General features: G+C 44.0%; 1 protein-coding gene across 14 annotated transcripts in view; it reads left to right on the forward strand.

Annotated features, from left to right (window-relative positions):
* SLC7A11 (solute carrier family 7 member 11) overlaps positions 1-21,007 on the forward strand; it is a 314,580-nt gene that overhangs the window by 69,155 nt on the left and 224,418 nt on the right. For all 14 annotated transcript variants that reach the window (XR_004349977.1, XR_004349976.1, XR_004349978.1 and 11 more), the window contains exons 8-11: positions 220-323; positions 1,071-1,167; positions 2,743-2,892; positions 9,980-10,157. Coding sequence is in view for 9 of the 14 variants with exons in the window: in XM_032632570.1 (XP_032488461.1) it covers positions 220-323; positions 1,071-1,167; positions 2,743-2,892; positions 9,980-10,157 (529 nt within the window). In the remaining 5 variants the exon portion in view is untranslated. The remainder of the gene's footprint in view (positions 1-219; positions 324-1,070; positions 1,168-2,742; positions 2,893-9,979; positions 10,158-21,007) is intronic.

The following is a 21,007-nucleotide window of genomic DNA, read 5'->3' on the forward strand; positions in this document are numbered from 1 at the left end:
TTGGACTATTGCCCATAATTCTGCAACAAGCAAGGACATGGTGCCTGCCTTTGATTATTATTCTAAGAGGTTAGTCTGACCCTAACCCAAAAAAAGGATTATAAAACACACACATATCACCAGGTGAACAGAAAGTCATAGAGCGAGTTTGACCTAAATTGTTCATTTTATTCCACTTTTTGGCAGAGCATTAACTTGCTTCCTTCTGTCTTTCGCTAGACTTTTTCGGAGCGGCTCCTGGGAAATTTCTCAGTAGCGGTTCCAATCTTTGTTGCCCTCTCCTGCTTTGGTTCCATGAATGGTGGTGTGTTTGCTGTCTCCAGGTGAGTGAGTTCAGGCATTTCTAGAAACGCATTTCTGTGTCTGAGATGGGATGTGGTAAGGATAAGTTTAAAAAGAAAAGAAATAGTGCCTCTAAACCTGCTGTTTTTAAAGGGAAACGCAAGATTGAAATCTTTCTCCAAGTGTCAACAGCATGTTCTGTTCTGTCCATTAGAGGGCACTGCTTGTCTACTCATAGCCTACTCTGAAGCCAGGGATGCAGGGGTTTTTTTTGTTGTTGTTTTAACGTTATGTCTACAGAGTTTAGCAACAACATTTTATTTCTGGCAATAAAATCTTTTGTTTCTCTAAAGGTGACAAGCAAAAAAGTAAAGTAAGAGACGCCAGACATCACCATGCCACCATCTGTATCCCTTTTGTTTGATGCAGAAGTCCCTTTTGTTTTAATTTGATGCAAACCCAATCAGATAAATGTGAATGGGGTGTGTGTGTGTGTGTGTGTGCGTGCGTGTGTGTTGAGTTGGACTGGACTGATGACACACGAGCAGTATTAGAAATCTAGAACTGAATTCACCACCAGCTATTTATATGTGGGGTGAGTTTTGCTGAGTCAGATGTTGCTACCGTTTCTCCTCAAAGGAACGTAACATTTGGGCAGACTCTATAAAATTCGAAGTAATCACCTAAGAAATGTCAAACCATTCGGTAGGAAGAAGATGCAAGTTTTCTCTTCGATTTCTGGATTTTTTCCCTTGGAAATGATTAATTATACATTTTTCTCCTGTCAGGTTATTCTATGTTGCATCTCGGGAGGGTCACCTTCCGGAAATCCTCTCCATGATTCACATCCGCAAGCACACTCCTCTGCCAGCTGTTATTGTTTTGGTAAATGCATAGTAACGTGTATCTAGATGTACCCTCAAAGAACCGCTTAGCAAAGAGGATTTCAAACTTGACTTCAGCTCGTGCTTTCTGTTCTCATTCATTGCTAAAGTGGCTCTCTGTGTATCCTGGTGGATTTGCACAGGCAGGATATTTTCCATCGCTTCCCTTCATCCAGTATATCTGATGCATATTTGATGCTTTGGAGCAATGACACGTCACTTCTTTTTCATCTGTGTAGAAATCTGTGAGATCAAAGGGAAATGATTGCCTGGGCTCCTGTCACCGACAGAGAGCCTCGCAGAAAAGGAGGTCGAGTAATAAGTCCCAATTCTACTTATTGAAAGTGGAGCTAAAAGCTACAGTCCCAAAACGCCCAGATGTCTCATCAGAGGCCCCTTATCGTGAAGTGCATACAAAATTATAGATAAAGTTGACAGTATCCTAGACAGTGCAGGGATTCTGTGCTTGAAAGTGAGAATTTTGAGAGCAACCCTAAATGGGAGAAATAAAAGCACCAAAACTTAAATTTGAGCCGTACGATTCTTTATGCAGAGAAAAGTATTTGTGAAACACGGGATATGAAAGACTGTGTAAGGTGTAGAAGTCCTCAGATCCCCATTGGCAATGTTATATTCTTTTTACCTACTAATTTTTCCCAATAGCGTTTCCAAAACCCAAAAACATTTCCCAGAAATGTTCCCCAGTAACATTTTTTCCCAATCTCCTGCTGTCAGGCACACCACAGAATGCACTGAACACTTTTTTACCCCCATCTCCACCCCCCATGGGTTTCATTTGTTTCAAAATATTTCCTTGAAATTTCTTTGTAAAGGCCGGTTGGGCGGGTGGGGTGCTCTGTGTGGATTCTGGAAATTTACTTCACTTGTGGGAACAGAATGTATTATTTTGTGGGAACAGAATATATTATTGGTGAACAGGGCTTTCATTTTAAGCCTGCGTTATCAGTCATGCTGTCCTTGGTCTGTGCAGCTGTAGAGACTTGCTCTGCTGAACTCTGCGCTCCATTCTTTTCTGCGGTCTTGAGGGTCACACGTGGCAAGCACCCAGGGAGAGGAAGTGTGGAGGAAGGAGAGGTCAACGTTTTGCACTCAGGAGAGGACACAGTCTCTTAGAGGTGGCTGTCGTCCCTGTGTATGCATCGCCAGGGGCTCATCAGACACCATTCGCAGAGCTTTCTGCAAATGTGTGTATTGGATGCGCTTTTGACTTTTATTGTTAGTTATTTACCGACCATCTCAGTCTCTGGGGCTTTAAATTTTGAGTCATTGAGTGTCCTGTGTTTTGCTCTCTGAAAGCACGTTCTCTTAACTCAAATGAAAAACAACTAAAAGCAATGCATGCGTGTGTGTGTAAAGGGAGAGTAGAAAAGCTGGATGTATAGCTAGGAGGTTAGTTGAGTATAGGTGTTAGGCGCAGTGGTTGTTTATCAGTAGAAAGAATCGTTTGGAAAAGATAATAATAATGTACAGTGATGGTATTGCTTGTTATCACGTGTGTTCTCTTTTAACTCACTGTGCATAATTTTTCTCTCCCTCCCCCCCCCCCCCCCCACAGCACCCTTTGACAATGGTAATGCTCTTCTCTGGGGACCTCTACAGTCTTTTGAATTTCCTCAGTTTTGCCAGGTGGCTTTTTATTGGGCTGGCGGTTGCTGGGCTGATTTATCTTCGATACAAACGCCCAGATATGCATCGTCCTTTCAAGGTAACCTCAGCAATCTTGATGGGTTTCCATAAATCTTCCTCCTAATGCCTGGTCCTCCCTTTGTCAAAAGTTGATGATGAAGAGCTTGGGCAGAGGGCCAGAATCCTCTGGAATAACATGTTTAACCCTTGCAGGTCATGCCTTCATATGGGATTTATTTTACTTTGGAAAAATAGTTCATCGACTTGTTTGTGATGTCCTGAACTTTGTAGGTCACATTGCTGAGAAGCGGGGATATTAATATACAATGTTTGTTATGTTGATTTTTCATGAATGCGTCTAATGACCTGATACGTTCAAAATATAGACTGCTTCTTTTTTTTTTATGCTGAATAAGTTGTGGACAACCATACCGAGAGTGAGGCCGATGTGTATGAAATCATCGCTAATTCAAACTTTAAAAAGGATGCTGCTTTACAGAAAGGCATTTTAAGTGTTCTTAAATGTTATGACTTGTTATATTGCCCCTTTTCTGCATTGTACACTCCAGAAGGAGTAGAACTGTGAAATACATAGGGAAAGTGAAGATGTGTGAATATACCGCTTAATAGAATGTCCATTTACCATAGCTAAGCGTTTCCTTTTGGGAGGGCTGGCGCATATGCCTCTAGCCTTGAAAGTTCATGGACTGATTTGTCTTTACTTGCTCTTTGAAAGCACGTTCTTTCAAACGTGCTTTTGTGCGGCGAGCCGCTTCTGACCAGCAGAATGACGAGTCACCACACGCTAGATTCTTCTCGTATCACACTTTATTGGAGTACAGCTTGGTTATAGACAGATGGAAGGAAGACCCCGAGCTTTGTTCACACTGGCTTTTTATAATGCACTAGAACCTGTGGCAACCTGTGGTTGGCTGGTTAACTCAACCTGTGGTTGGCTGGTTAACTCAATCTGTGGTTGGCTGGTTACCTCAACAAGATATGTGCTGTTCACAATTTATTGGTTGCAATTCTGAGCCTTTATTAGCATATTGGCTCGTCGTGGCGCATGTGTGGCACATAGCCTTTGGGCTACTCCCTGATAAGCGTTATCTGCGACCAGCAGAACAACGGCTTCCACGTTATCTGCGGCATGGCAGAACAACGGCTTCCCACATCTCCCCCTTTTTGTTTTCTTAGACCCAGGAGCTGAACTCGAACAATGCCCGCAAAAAGGCTCACCCCATGGGATGCTCGCTGAGCAAGAGTTAGTTCGAGAAGCTGGCTCATCACCCTCCCCGTCGTGCAATGTCCATACAGACCGCGGAGTGCAGGGGCTGATGTTCCTCGTGATTCCCATCAAAAGTGCAATGGTCATAAACCTTTTTGTGCAAGGGCAATCACTACGGGTCATTCAAGATGGAGATCCAGGCGCCAGGGGAGTCGCCTTTACTAATGGCCACCAATGCCTGCGTGAGCAGCATCTTATCTCGCTTTGTCCGAGTTCGCAAACGACATATCAACCACAGGCACACCACAAGTCCCGCCATGCAACACACTGCAAACATCCCTACACCGACCCACTCCTTAAAGAAAGTAAAGGCAGAAGACAGCCAGGTAGTAAAGTCCCCAAGCGTAACGGGGTAAAAATTGGAGGCGTATTGACAATGGCAGCACAGTAAGGAGCAATCCTGGTCCGGTTAGACTCAGTGCAATTTTTTGTATTGTTCGGTAGGGGGACCATGCCCTCATGTTTCAAAAGTAAGGTGGTAACATTCACTGCATTCTGGCTAGAGTTCCCTGTACCAGAGCCAGAATGTTGACCCTGTGATATTTTGGTCAAGGCTTCATTTAGCATAGACAGAGGAACCTGATTTCCCGTAAGTGGGTTATTCCAGGCAGTCAAGGTTTTTCGAGCTAAACGAATGCAGTCCACAGAGGCATTCCAACTAAAACAAAGGGTATTATTTAAAACAAAATTTGTAGCATTATATTGCACCCATTTATCGTCTAACGATACAGTGCAGGCTGTATTCATCTCACAACTGGTGGAATAAAATATTGGAAGCACTCTGCTATGGGAATGGACCGGTAGAGGAACTGGCCAGGACCGGCTAATTCCCCAAAACATCTTGTCCTCCGCCTTGAGTAAGGAAAGGCTCATCAACACCATCCAGCTCAGCATCATCCCTTGAGCGCCCTGCATCGCCCTTGGGATCCTCTTCCACGACTCTTGTTAATCTTGTTGGGACCCAAATTGGATCTTGATCCTGCGGAAAAACACAAAGAGATCCCCTGGATCGCGTGACAACGCGATCCGGGCCCTTCCATCGATTAGACAACACATCTTTCCACATCACTATACCATGTTCCTTTTGTTCATGTATAGTATGGCGTTCAGCAGAAGTTTCTTTCTCATCATGTAAATTCAAAAAATTAAGAGTAAATAAGGCAAGCGACAATTTCTGCTTCGGGGTGCAATTCTCCGCTATTCCCCCTCTTTGTTTTAAAAGCAATTCTTTAAGTGTGCGATTAGTTCGCTCTATTATACCTTGGCCTTGTGGATTGTAAGGCAGGCCCGTAACATGTTCTATTTGCATTTTTTGACAAAAGAGAGCAAAGCTCTTGGAACTATAAGCTGGGCCGTTATCTGTCTTTAGTTTAGCAGGCTTGCCCCAGGCTGCCCAGGCTTCAAGGCAATGAGTAATAACGTGTTGAACCCGTTCTCCAGAGAGAGGGGTAGCATGTACCACCCCGGAATAGGTATCCACAGATACATGAACATACTGGAGCTTCCCAAAGGAGGGAACATGAGTGACATCCATCTGCCACAGCTCGTTTGGGGACAAACCTCTGGGATTTACACCAGTCTTTTGGGCCGGCAAAAATTGGGCACAAGTGGAACAAGACTTAACAATATGTTTGGCCTCGGCTCTAGTAATGAAGAACTTCTTTCTCAACACTGCAGATGATACATGATATAGCTCATGAAATTCTTGTGCTTGCTGCTTTTGATCCAAGGATAAGAAAACACGCGTTGCCATATCAACTTGTTCATTGGCTTTTGCCATTGGACCAGGCAACAGGGAATGAGCCCGCATATGGGTAACATAAAAGGGGTGTTGGCGGCGCAATATCTGAAACCTTATCCCGGCCAACAAGGATGCCACTGTGCTGGATGATCGAATATGGGGGGTCACTTCGAGATGTTTCACTGCATTAACCACATACAATGAATCAGAGATCAAATTAAAGGGTTCTTGAAATCGTTGAAAAACTTCCAAAACCACATGACATTCCACCACTTGAGGAGCATCAGGTCGATAGTCTATAACGACAGGATGCTGACCCTGAACCATATAAGCCCCTTTTCCGGATTTTGATTCGTCCGTATAAATGGTCAGGGCATCATTTAGTGGTCGCTCTACAGTGACCCTTGGAAAAATGACAGGTTGCTGGATAACGAATTTCAAAATTTCACTCTTGGGCAAATGGTTATCAATAGTTCCAGAAAAGGTATAAATAAGTATAGACCACTCAGAGGTGGTAGCAGTTAATATTTCTATTTGATCCTTAGTATAGGGAACTACAAGTTTTTCCGGCAACATTGCAAAGGCGGAAACACATTGTTTAATACCCAAAAAGGCAACCTCAGCAACCATAGATGGATAGTGAGACAGCGTCTTCATCCCCAGAGACTTGGTATGAATCCAAAGCAAAGGCCCATCTTGCCAAAGAACACCTGTTGGAAATCCTAAGGTTGGAAGAACACACATCCAAATAGGCAAGGCATTGTTATAACGCTGTAATTGTGCTTTCATAAGAGCCTGTTCCACCTTCTGAAGAGCTGTTTGGGCCTCGGGGGTCATCTGACGCGGGGAATTAAGATCAGGATTACCTTCCAATACAGCAAACAAGGGTTGTAATTCAAAGCGAGTCAGACTCAAATACGGTCGAAGCCAATTAATATCCCCAAGCAATTTCTGAAAATCATTCAAAGTTACCAAATGGCTGGTTCTAATTTCAATTTTTTGAGGCACTATTTTGGTTTTGTTTATAACAGCTCCTAAAAAGTTCATGGCATCTCCCTTTTGAATTTTTTCAGGGGCCAAATACAAACCTCTATTCTCTAAACTCATTGATAAATCTCCTAAAACCTGCTCAAGCAGTGTCATGCTAGGGGCTGACAGCAAAACATCATCCATGTAATGAATAATTTTAACACCCGGGAACTTCTCCCGTACTGGCTGTAAGGCAGTGTCAACATAAAGCTGGCACATGGTGGGGCTATTGGCCATACCCTGAGGAAGCACGACCCATTGATACCTTTTATCAGGTCTTTCATGATTAATTGAGGGTAATGTAAAGGCAAACCTCTCCTTGTCTGTCTTATTCAATGGGATAGAGAAAAAACAATCTTTTATATCAACAGCTATAACAGGCCACCCTTGCGGGATGGCTGTCAAGGCCGGTAGACCGCGCTGTATGGGTCCCATAACTTGCATTTGTTGATTTATTGCTCTCAAATCATGGAGCAAGCGCCATTTCCCCGACTTCTTTTTTTTTTTTTTTTTTTGCGTTACATGGGCCTCTCACTGTTGTGGCCTCTCCCGTCGCGGAGCACAGGCTCCAGACGCACAGGCTCAGCAGCCATGGCTCACGGGCCCAGCCGCTCCGCGGCACGTGGGATCTTCCCAGACTGGGGCACGAACCCGTGTCCCCTGCATCGGCAGGCGGACTCTCAACCCCTGTGCCACCAGGGAAGCCCTCCCCGACTTCTTTTTAATAACAAAAATAGGAGTATTCCAGGGTGATTGAGAGGGTTCCAAGTGTCCCAATTGCAATTGTTCTTCCACAAGTTGTGACGCTGCTTCCAATTTCTCCTTAGACAATGGCCACTGAGGAATCCACACGGGCATCGTGGTCTTCCATGTAATAGGAATCATTAACTCAGTGACCCCTGAGAAAAACCCAACCCCCTGCGATTGGGGTTTCCCTGAGCTTCTATAGGAGCAGCAGCACCTTGTAAATTTTTCCCTATCCCTCTGCCTGGTAGAAAACCAGACCTGAGCATCATTTGCTGTGCAGCCTCGGAATAATCATTAGTAAGTTTTAATTTCATCTGGCTTTGCACATCCCTTCCCCACAGATTAAGTGGCAATCCTTCAACCACAAAGGGTTGAAACTTCCCTTTCTGATCTTCAAAAATCCAGGTCAGTGTTTTAGAGCTAATTTGGGGTGCTTTGGCATATCCTAAACCCTGTAAGGTCTGAGAGGAGGTCTGTAAAGGCCAGGATTTTGGCCAGTAGGTGGCAGTAATAATACTGCGATCAGCTCCGGTATCAACCAGACCGGAAAATACCTTTCCTTCTATAATTAAATCCAGCATAGCTTCCAGATCCGCCTCCTCCTTGGGATTCAACTCATCCTGAGACAAATAAAGCGCTTTAAATTCATCTAAAAGTGGATACAATCCTGGCGTTGCATCCGATTTTTCTGTTTGTTTTTCTCTTGGATCCGATTTTTCTGTTTGTTTTTCTCTCCTTTTCCTAGGAGTCTTAGGCCTATCTACTGTAGTCCCTATATTGTCACTTTCTGACGCACTATCTTGATATATGCTAAGAGCTTTACGGCCCATCTGTACAATATCCTCGCATTTCCCTTCTCTTAAGCACGAATGTATCATTCTCCATAACGGAAACGTGCCTCGAGAGAGCTCCCCCATTTCATGACGATCAGCTAAGTCCTTCCCCAATTTTTCCCAAGATGGAACAGTCAGGCTTCCGGATACTGCAAACCATGGAGCGGCACCATCAATATCCTGCAATAACTTACTAATCGTTTTGTGCGAAAGCTTAAGTCCTTGGCTGTTCAAAAGAGCTTGAATGGGTTCATGAAATCCAGCAGACGGTTCCGTAGATAAACTGTTCCCCATAGTTCACTCTCCTAAACAAACAACTTACTAAAGTGGGAGACACACTCGGTCAAGCTGATGGACCCGCAGCTACACGCAGACAAAAATGCGAGAACCACAAAAGGACGAAAGCAACAATAGCATACCTGGACTACTCACCGACGGTCCACTCCGTGTGTCGAGTTCTGAATCGGTCCCCCACGCGAGGTGCGAAGTTCCCGGGTTTCGGCACCACTTGCGGCGAGCCGCTTCTGACCAGCAGAATGACGAGTCACCACACGCTAGATTCTTCTCGTATCACACTTTATTGGAGTACAGCTTGGTTATAGACAGATGGAAGGAAGACCCCGAGCTTTGTTCACACTGGCTTTTTATAATGCCCTAGAACCTGTGGCAACCTGTGGTTTGCTGGTTAACTCAACCTGTGGTTGGCTGGTTAACTCAATCTGTGGTTGGCTGGTTACCTCAACAAGATATGTGCTGTTCACAATTTATTGGTTGCAATTCTGAGCCTTTATTAGCATATTGGCTCGTCGTGGCGCATGTGTGGCACATAGCCTTTGGGCTACTCCCTGATAAGCGTTATCTACGACCAGCAGAACAACGGCTTCCACGTTATCTGCGGCATGGCAGAACAACGGCTTCCCACACTTTTGCTTTTAAGAAATAACACCGATAATGTTGTCCGTCATGTTGTCAGAATTTGTTTCTAATTGTATTCATTGCCTAATGCCGGCAACATCTTTATTAGTGGTTGAATAGGAGTTGGCCTGTTTTATCCCTGTCCGTTCTTATTGTGAATCTCCAACAGAAAATCAATATGCACTGAAAGGCTTTAACATGTAACAAGCAGCCTGTGCTCTTGGCTCTACATTAAAGTGGATTCTAATCATAATTATCAGAGAACCAATCTTTTACAATCAAAAACATAACTCGTAAAACAGTGCTTAACTAGTAAAATAGTTCAAACAGAACATCTCTATTGAAACACACTTATTTATCCTTAGATTTTGTTCTACCCAAAGTTTTTTTTTTTTTTTTTTTTTTTTTTTTTCAATTTAAAGGAGTGTGTTTAATATAGTCTCTGTGCCCTACGCAAGAGATTTTGGTATAAAGGTATGGTAGGATGGGGCCTGTCACTTGGTCACGTGATCAAGGTGTATCACCTGATCACATGACTGATGTGCTCATCTTGAATCCACCTTCTGTCTCTTGAACCACCCTTGAAGTGATTTTCTTCTGTGCTGTGTTCCAGGTGCCGCTATTCATCCCGGCTTTGTTTTCCTTCACGTGTCTCTTCATGGTCGCCCTTTCCCTTTATTCAGACCCATTTAGTACAGGGATTGGCTTCATCATCACTCTGACCGGGGTCCCTGCCTACTATCTCTTTATTATATGGGACAAGAAACCCAGGTGGTTTAGAAGAATGTCAGGTAAGACTTTTAAGCAGTTTTGGGACCTCTTGAGAGACCATGTTGTAGAAAACCCATCTATGTGTACCTATATAACATGCATGCATTAAAGTGTGAAAATATAAGTGGGGAAGTTGCTAGTTTGAATACATTACCGTATTCTAATGAGAACTGGTAGAAGAAAAGGCAGGAAGGATGTTGGGGGTAGAGCCACTGAATCCTTTCAGGATATTGAGTTCCAGTTGCTTTAATCACTTCTTAGGAGAACACATTTTTAGATAGAATTTTATCAGCAGTTCTGTAAACGACCTAATTGTTCTTCCACATCCCTTACTAACTTAATTGTTTGTATCCTGGGTTGAACGTAGTTTATTGATTCTGTATGATAACATACTACTTAATGAGTGATATGAGATTTGGTGGGGAGTTAGGTAGAGCCTGCAAAGGGCTTAAATATCATTATTATAACACCACCCTATTGGTGAATCATGGAGGGTCATAAGAACAGCAAGAATGATCCTGAGGGGCCTTCCCCGGTGGTCCAGTGGTTAAGACTCCGCATTCCGGGCTTCCCTGGTGGCGCAGTGGTTGAGAGTCCGCCTGCTGATGCAGAGGACACGGGTTCGTGCCCCGGTCCGGGAAGATCCCACATGCCGCGGAGCGGCTGGGCCCGTGAGCCATGGCCGCTGAGCCTGCGCGTCCGGAGCCTGTGCTCTGCAGCGGGAGAGGCCGCAACGGTGAGAGGCCCGCGTACCGCAAAAAAAAAAAAAAAAAAAAAAAAAAATCAGTAGGTAGGAAGGGTGCTTCGGAACAGCCTCTGTTAAAAGCCTCACCCTCTGTCAGAGGCTCTGCCAGTGAAGCTGTTTTCCTCACATCATCGTCTCATTCAATCCTCCACAAGATCCACGTGTGAACTGGCTGATTTCTATACCCAGATGGGAAAACCAGGGTGCAGGGAGATGGAGAATTTAAGTGTACAGATTTTAAACCATTGAGCTGGGATTTGAACCCACATATGCTGGATTTCAAATTCATGCTCTTTTTAGATCGGGTACCTGTAGGAAGAGAGAGAGGGAGAACTATATCCAGGGGAGCAGATAGGTTCTTGCTGGTGAGGTTGGTGAGTTAAAAAATCCACTTTTTTTCTTTTCATTCATTTTAATTTACTTACTTTACCATCATTAATTTTTTAAAGCCCAGTAAAAAGTTCAGGGAGATTTCTGGTAAAATTATTAATAAATAATGTCAGTGTTACTAAAAGTAAAAAACAAACAACTCTGTGTACATATTGCATCTCTAGTGTGCTACACAAACTCATTTAGAAGCTAGTCATTTAAAATAGACTTCTGCATTGCTTCTCGGCCTTTTGGCTAAGATCAAGTGTAAAATAGACTTCTGCTACTACTCTCTATTAGCTTTTAATTGGTGTTTGATATCTTTAGACCTTATACTATTACTTATACCTGCATTTTGTTGCCTAGCTGGCAACATTATTCCCAGAGGAAGTGTTACTATAAAAGTTAGGTTCTTCAAGGTTTACACAGGCACACAGATTGCCTAACAGGGTATTTAATCTCTGTGTCTTGTTAGATCACACTGGTTTTCGGTAGAGTATTTTTAGTTACGTTTTATCTGTTGTAGGCAATACATAGAGAGCCTTTGCTGAAAAACAAATCCAAGTCTTGTTAAACAGTATTTACCATTAGGATTGCTTGTTACCAATGTTCGGGGTAGATTAGTACTCACCACTGGGGGGTGGGGGTCTGTGTCCATCTCAGATCCTGGCTAGAGACAATTAAAACCCCTGAATGCATGGAAAACCATGAGAATTTAGGAAGAAAGAGTGGGTAGCCCTAGAGTTGGACTACAGTGTGAGAGACCATGACGAAAGAACAAATTCCCCTTCTTGCGCACTTAGTAGGCATTTTGTCCTTCCTGTTTGCAGTCAGCCAACTCTAAAAATGCTTTCTTTCTGCTAACATGTGCATATTTCCTTCCATTTCTTTGCCGGTACGTATCAACTACTGGTTTTCACGCCTGCTCCTTCTTTGATGTTTTTCCATGCTCATGTCGTTGTGAAGTTTTCTGTTATTTTTCTGTCTCCTATGGCGTTTTGAACATCTCCAAGGACTCTAAATGTAGCATTAGCCATTCGTGAAAGTAGCAGCAAGTAGCAGTCCCGTAATGGTTATTTGGTTCTCAACAACGCCATCGAGTCTTACCAGGGAGCGTGGCAATTCTGCCTTGAAACTGCGATCATTGCAACCCTTTATCTTTATAGCTGCCTTTTGAGTGAGTTTGCGAAAAGCAACAATCCTCTGTAATTTTGTTTGATTTCCACTTAGGCAGCATTCTTAAAAGTAAAATAAAGAAAATTCATAATATTTATTGCGGCCGTAGCAGGTATTTTGCTAGCCTTTGGCCAAAACAGAACACTCACACACGGACACACACCACAGCAGAGTCCTGAGCCATCACGTCGCCTCTTCTCCCAATTGCCTCCTTGTTGTTAGGGAGAAACTCAGTGTAAACTTGGAGCCAGAGAGCCTCTGCTTGGAGCAGTGTGTAGAGTTAACACCAAATTGTTCTGCTGGGGAACATTCTTTAGCCTTGGTCTGATCACTTATTTTCACCCAAGTATACCTGAACAGATCATCCCTGTGAAATGATAGTTTATCAAAATACATCTTACCAGGGGGGCATCCATTAAAAAAACACAGGGTCACCGAACAGCGTTCAGAAAACAGAGACGGGCTGCTGAGTTTAGATAGCCAGAGAACGTTCAGAACCCGAGAAGCTGAGAGTTCCAGAGACTTGATGAATTTCTCTGGCCACAGGGTGCCAGTATTGAACCGCGCTTCATTTGATAGCATTCCTGGGATGAAAAGAAAACGTGCTCTTAAGGGAATACTTGGATGTGCAGAGAGCTTTTTTCCCCCATCCGTGATGGAGTGCTTAATTCATCTGGATCGATTTCTTTATAGAAACTCAAGCTTCTCACCCAAGGAAGGGGGGACAGATACCCCACTGACATACTCAAATTCGTGGGGATGCTGGAGCCGGCAAACCCCAGCCAGGGCTCCCCACAGCCGTTTTCCCCGGCCGCCTCTGTTTATCCGTCCAACCCCATCACAGCCGGGAGTGCGTGGGGTGACTGGAAGTTGGTCCCTCCGGCTCCGGGCGAGTTGTGGAGGACAGCTGTATTAAAACAAAATCTTTAGTTATAAAGAATCATACAGGGCAGCACCACAGAATGACCGTTGTCCATCGTGGACAGATTTTGCAAAACCAGAATTCTAAAAGCATGTTCTGCATACGGTGTGCTGTGATCAGTTTGTTTACGATGCTCCACTGAAAGCTGCCGCGTGCATTTGACGGGCTCTTCACGAAGACCGAGGTGCGATGTTTTACACGAGTTAAGCTTGCCTGCATTTCTTACCAAACCATCTTCACGGTAAGGGTCAAGTGGGGCCATGCATGTGAAAAGGTTTTGAAGGCTTTTCCAAAAAAAAAAAAAAAAAAGAAAAACGTAGACACTGTTGTTATGATTTCTGGGGAAGCTTGGTTTTCATAGGCTTATTCCGTTTTGGCTGTAGTTCCCACGCTTGTACCAGGTATGATTGGGTAAATCAGATTCTGCAAGGGCAGTAGTTGTTTCAACGGATTTCAAAAACAACTACTGAACATGGAAGACAAAGCTGAAAATATTTCAATTGCTATTTGGTCTTATAGCTTACATAACTAAAAACACCAAATGCAGACTGAATGGCTCGACTTTATTTAAAGAAATATTGTCAGGGGGCTGATTATACCCAAAGCCAAAGGCCCTATCTGGGTAGGGATGTAGTGGGAGATCACATGCTCTGCAACTTTTTTGGGCAAGCAGGAAGCTTCCTCAGAGGCTTACTTGGGTCCGCTGAGCACTGCTCTGTGACCCCCATGGCTGTAGATGACCTGGTGGGAAAAGTTGGTAGGACTCCAAAAGCCACTCAGAGCCCAAATCAGTCACTCTGCTCAAACCTCCATCATGATGAAAATTATTTAAATCTCGAGATCCCAAGAGAGGGCATAAGAAAAGCACACGAGGGACTGTCAACAGGGCTGACTGAGCGTGGAGGTTCTACTGGGTGTGTAGAACGAGGAGAGAGGTTCTTTGGCCCCAAAAGTGCTACTGAATAGAAGATCCAAATGGAGCTTTCAGGAAGGAGAATGCCACACGAGCGAAGCAACAGGATCTCTTAAGTTGTTCTCCCTTTGTCTGGAACCCATGCAGTGTGGTGACATGGGTCAGTAAGATGTCTAAGAAAGTCGAGGGCCGAGGGCTGCAGAATACAGAGGCACACTTTTGGAAAAGGCTTTCATTTGGGGCATGGAGGAGTAGATGCTGCATTAAAAAAAAAAAAAAATCTCCGTAGACAACTGCATAAATAGTCACACACGTGCGTACACGCGCACACACACTCAAGAACGGCCGTCGTTATGGAGACTAGTTCGAGTAGCGACTGCAGGACTTCTCCAGGGAGGAAGGGCTGCAGAGCACGTCACCTTAACCCCACCGCTTTGCATTTGACCGTGGAAGAAGAATTGTTATTTAAAGCTATCAGTTAGTCCTAGCTCCATCTCTGCCCGCAAAAGCCACATTGCCCTTACTATTGACTGCTATCTACTTTTCCACAGTCTATTTTTCTAGGATAATTCTATCATTTCCCTTTTCTGTAAACATGAACTTCAGTTGCTCTTGAGCACTCCCTTGTGCTCCATGTACATCTCAATGTCAAGAGTGGGCTGTGACAGAAGAGAATTCATTCGAGAAACATTTACATAGAGTTTACCTTTTGCCAGAATGATGCTGGACCCTTTGTAATGAATGTATATTATAAAAATCAGTGTGCTGAGGAAAACAACTTGGGAACACTGTTAGAAAATAAAGGGTGAAAAACGTACCTTTTTTAGTGGCATTAAATATTGCTGGGAAGGGACTCTTACAGGTGACAAGTCACAAAAGAGGAGAAAGATGGCCTGTCTGGATGAGAGATGATGTGGCTCTGAAAACCATCAAGACAATAGGCACCAGGGGCTTCAGGACCAGTAGCAGTTTGAAGAGGTTTTGTGGAGACCAATTACAGAGATAAGAGGTGGACAAGAGCTAATATCTCAGGAAAGTGGAGTCACAGGGTTCTAAGACTGTCGAGATAAAATGACCGTAGAAATCACCTAGCCCAGTGACCTCTGCACTTTGGTGTCTATCAGAATCACAGATTTATGGGCCCTACCTTCAGTTTCTGATTCAGTAGGTCTAGGATGAGGCTTCAAAAGTTGTATTTCTAATATCTCAGGTGATTCTAATGTTGCTGGCCTGGGGATTAGACTTTGAGAACCACTGATCTAGTCCAAGACCCTCATTCTTCTTTATTTATTAATTAATTTTTAAATTAAGAAAAAATGGACCTATCACATTGTGTAAGTTTACGGTGTAGGAAGTGTTGATTTTGATATATTTATATATTGCATTAGATAAAACAAAGTAGCATTAGCTAGCACCTTTACGATGTCTTTATCATGGTAAACATCTTTTATTATTTGTTGTTGTTGAGAACAGTTAAGATATAGTCTCTTGGCAACTTTTATAATACAGTATTGTTGACGATAATCTCCAGGACTTATATATTTACTACTTGTACGTTTGTACCCTTAAACAACATCTCTTTAATTTCCCCACCCTCCAGCCCATGGTAAGCACTCTCTACTTTCACAAGTTCAGTTTTTTTAGATTCCACATATAAGTGGTATCATACAGTATTGTCTTTATCTGTCTAACTTATGTCACTTAGCATATGTCTTACAAGTCCACCCATGTTGTTGCAAATGCAGGATTTCCTTTTTTCTCATGGCTGAATAATATTCCAGATGTGATATATATATATATACCACATCTTTATCCATTCATCTGTTGATGGACACTTAAGTTATTTCCTTATCTTGGCTACTGTGAATAATGCTGCAGTGAACATGGGTGTACAGACATCCCTTTGAGATACTGATTTGAATTCCTTTGAGTACATACCCAGGAGCGGAATTGCTGGATCATACCGTAGTTCAATTTTCAATGTTTTGAGGAACCGCCATACTGTTTTGCACACTGGCTGTACTGATTTACATTCCCGTTAACAGTGTATAAGGGTTCCTTTTCCTCTACATCCTCACCATTTGTTATCTCTTGTCTTTTTGATAAAAGCCATCCTTTTGCTAAGGTGAAGGTGATGTCGTGATTTTGATTTTCATTTCCATGATGATTAGTGATGTTGAACACCTTTGCATAATACCTCTTGGCCGTTTGTATACCTTCTTTGGAAAAATATCTATTCAGGTCCTTTGCCAATTTTTAAATTGGATTATTTTCTTTTTTGCTATTGAGTTGTGAGTTCTTTTTATATTTTGGAGAGTAGTCCCTTGTCAGATGTATAGTTTGCAAATGTTTTCTCCCATTCTGTAGGTTGTCTTTTCAGTTTATTGGTTGTTACCTTTGCTATGCAGAAGCTCTTTAGTTTAATGCAATTACACTTATTTATTTTAGTTTCTGTTGCCTGTGCTTCTGGTGGCTTATCCAAGAAATCATTGCCTAGACCAATATCAAGGATCTTTTCCCCTATGTTTTCTTCTAGGAGTTTTATAGTTTCAGATCTTGCATTTAAATCGTTGATCCGTTTCAAGTTAATTTTTGTGATTGGCATGAGGTAGGGGTTCAGTTTCATTCTTTTGCATATGGATATCTAGTTGTCCCAAATACCATTTATGGAGGAAACTGTCCTTTCTCTATGGTGTGTTCTTGGCACCCTTGTCAAAAATTAGTGGACCATATATGTGGGAGTTTACCTCTGTGCTCTCCATTCTGTTCCACTGATCTGTATGCCTGTTTTTATGATAATACCATACTGTGTTTTTTTTTTTAAGATTTATTTATTTACTTTTGGCTGCATTGGGTCTTAGTTGCGGCACGCAGTCTCTTCATTGTTGTGCACAGACTTCTCTCTAGTTGTGGCGTACAGGTTTTCTCTTCTCTAGTTGTGGCGGGCAGACTCCAGAGCGCGTGGGCTCTGTAGTTTGCAGCACTCGGGCTCTCTCCTTGAGGCGCGCGAGCTCAGTAGTTGGGGGCGTGTGGGCTTAGTTGCCCCACTGCATGTGGGATCTCAGTTCCCTGACCAGGGATCGAACCCACGTCCCCTGCATCGTAAGGTGGATTCTTTACCACTGGACCACCAGGGAAGTCCCCATAATGTTTTGATCGCTATAACTTTATAATATAGCTTGAAGTCAGGTATTACAGTGCCTTCAGCTGTGTCCTTCTCTCTTAGGATTACTTTGTGGCTCTAAATAAATTTTAGGATAGTTTGTTTCTATTTCTGTGAAAAATGTCAGTGGAATTGTGACCAGGATTGCACTGAATCTGTAGACCACTTTGGGTCCTATGAACATTTTCACAATATTACTTCTTTCAATCTAGGAACATGGGGTATCTTTCCTTTGGTTTGTGTCTTCTTCAGTTTCTTTCCTTAAAGCCTTATAGCTTTTAGTATACAGGTCTTTCACCTCCTTAGTTAAATTTATTCCTAGGTATTTTAATTTGTTTGATGCTATTGTCAATGAGATTGCTTTCTAATTTCTTTTTCAGATAATTCAGTGTTAATGTATAGTAATACAACTGATTTCTGTGTGTCAATTTTGTATCCTGCAATTTTACTGAATTTATTTATTATGTATAACAGTTTTTTAGGGGTCTTTGGGATTTTCTATATAAGATCATGTCATCTGTGAACAGAGATCATTTTACTTCTTCCTTTTTTTTCGGTACGCGGGCCTTTCACTGTCGCGGCCTCTCCTGTTGCGGAGCACAGGCTCCGGACGCGCAGGCTCAGTGACCATGGCTCATGGGCCCAGCTACTCCGCGGCATGTGGGATCTTCCCGGACCCGGGCGCGAACCCGTGTCCCCTGCATCGGCAGGCGGACTCTCTACCGCTGCGCCACCAGGGAAGCCCTTCCTTTTTTTTTTTTTTTTTTTTTTTTTTTTTTTTGGTACTCGGGCCTCTCTCTGCTGTGGCCTCTCCCGTTGCGGAGCACAGGCTCCGGACGCGCAGGCCCAGCCGCTCCGCGGCATGTGGGATCTTCCCGGACCGGGGCGCGAACCCGAGTCCCCTGCATCGGCAGGCGGACTCTCAACCGCTGCGCCACCAGGGAAGCCCCGCCCTTCCTTTTTGATATGGATACATTTTATTTATTCTTCTGCCTAATTGCTCTGGCTTAGTACTATGTTGAATGCATCCTTGCATGCCAGAGATAAAACCCACTTGATCATGGTGAATGATCCGTTTAATGTGTTGTTGAATTTGGGTGGCTAAAATTTTGTTGAGAATGTTTGCATCTGTATTCATCAGGGATATTGGTCAGTAATATTCTTTTCTTATAGTGTCTTTGTCTGGACTTAGTATCAGGGTAATGCTGGCCTCATAAAATGAGTTTGGAAGTGTTCCCTCTTCTTCATACTTTCATATATTTTCATGGTACTGATTAGCATATTTTTGTTTCAGCTTAAAGAACTCCTTTTAGCATTTCTTGCAGGGCAGGTCTAATGACTACAAATTCCTTTAGCTATTGTCGACCTGGGAAAGTCTTTCTCTCTCCTTCATTTCTATATGACAGCTTTTCTGGGTGAAGTATTCTTGGTGGTAGTTTTTTTCCTCTGAGCGTTTTGAATATATCATCCCATTCTCTCCTGGTCTGTAAGATTTCCGCTGAGACGTTTGCTGATAGCCTTATCAAGATTCCCTCATATGTGATGATTCTTTTATGTCTTGCTGCTTTCAAGATTCCCTTTTTGTCTTTGATTTTTGAGAGCTTGACTCTAATGGGTCTCAGTGAAGACCTCTTTGGGTTGAATCTGTTTGGGGATCTTTGAGCTTCTTGTGCCTTGATGGCTGTCTCTCTGCCCAGATTTGAAAATTTTCAGCCATTATATTTTTAAATAGGTTTTATGTATCTTTCTCCTTCTCTTCTCCTTCTGGGACTCCCATAATATGGATAACTTTTCTTTTGATCATGTTCCACAGTTCATGCAGGCTTTCTTCTTTTTTATTCTAATTTCTTCATTCTCCTCTGAGTGGAAAATATCAAGAGGTCTGTCTCGAAGCTCCAAGATTCTTTCTTGTGCCTGATTGAGCCTACTCGTCAAAGCTATTACATTTTTCATTTCATTCATGGTATTCTTCTCCAAAATTCCTGATCTTTTTTTAAATGGGCCCTCTTTCTTTGTTGAATTTCTCATTTTGTTCATATACTATTCCGGAGTTCATTGATCTGTGTTCTCTCACATATCACTCAGCTTCCTTCAAATCATTGTTTTGAATTCTTTCTCAGATCGGTCACAGATCTTTATTTCCTTAGGGGCAGTTAATGGAGTCGTATTGCATTCCTTTGGTGATGTCATGTTTCCTTGCTTTTTCATGTTTCTGATGGGTCTGTGTTGATATCTGTGCATTTGAGAATGATGTCACCTCTTCCAGTCTTTTCAGACTGGCTTCAGTAGGGAAAGACTTTCACCTGGAGGTGGCCGTTAGAGCACCTGCTGACTGGGACGTGGTGTCTTTGGTTCCCGAGAAGGCACAGCGATGCAGTCTCTACGCCACTCCACTGGCTGAGGCTGAAATCGGCCAGACCGTGGGGTTCTTATATGGCTAAGGCTGCAGAGGACCTATAGGTGGCAGGTAGGGCTGTCGGTATCTTCAGAGGCTAAGGCTGCTGACATCTTCCTGCGCTCCTCTACTTTTTTGCTCTTGGAAGGAGCCTCTGTTTGAGGACACCCCTCCTGGTGCCTGGTCTGATGTGCTGACACCCAGAGTTCTCAGAGCAGTATTGGAACTGAGGTCCGGGGATCAGGCACACATGGAACTACCACAGTGCCAGGGTCCTGGAGCATAGGCACACTTGCTGTGGCTGTGACACAGGTGTCTAAGGGCATGGACATGTGCAGATATCCTACGGAGCTGGTACTTGGGTCTCGAGGGCCCACTGCTGTGACTTGTGCTGGTGAGAGGGAATGTGGCAGTGACGAGGGCCCTGGGATGACAAGGTGCAGTGGTGGCTTGGGCAGAAATAGTAGCACAGCCTGGGAATGGCAGGTCAAAGTCTGACCTCTGCCCCCACCCCTCCCACCGCCCGCTGGGAGCGCTCACAGGATAGCAGTAGTACAACTCCGGTAGTTGTTTGTTAAAGCTGTGTGTTGGGACTCAGGGAACTGGGCACAGGGTAGTGGCAGCAAGCCCCTGGCAATGACAGTTCAGAGCCGCAACCTGGGATGGGGGGTGAAGTTCAGGGCAGTGGTAGCCTGGTCCCAGCCTCCGTGGGTCAGAGTCCTGACCTGAAATCTGAGGGGCGGGGCTCAGGGCAGTGGTAGCACCGCTGGCAAAGATGGCTCAAGAGCCTCAATCTGGGATGGAGGCGGAGCTCAGGGTAGAGGCGGCCCAGTCCCAGCAGTGGAGGGTCTCAGGCTTGACCAGACCTGCCATGGGGGTGATGCTCAGGATAGTGGCCTTGCCCTTAGCAATGATGAGTCAGAGCCAGAACCTGGGACCTGGGAGGCAGTGAGAACTCATCTCAGCAACGACAGTTCAGAGTCTTGACCTGGGATGGGGCAGGGCGGGCAACAGCCAGTTCGGGCAGCCAAAGCATGACTTGGGACCCAGGAGGCACGGCTCAGGTCAGGGAGATTGCCTTGGTAATGGTGGAGCAAGGCCCCAACCTGGGGCTGGGGTGGGCAAAGAGCCATGGCAGCTCTGGTGTCCTATGTGGAGATGTGCTGTGGTACCCAATGTGTGAGAGG

Source organism: Phocoena sinus, chromosome 5 (genome assembly GCF_008692025.1).
Source record: "Phocoena sinus isolate mPhoSin1 chromosome 5, mPhoSin1.pri, whole genome shotgun sequence".
NCBI lineage: Eukaryota > Metazoa > Chordata > Mammalia > Artiodactyla > Phocoenidae > Phocoena > Phocoena sinus.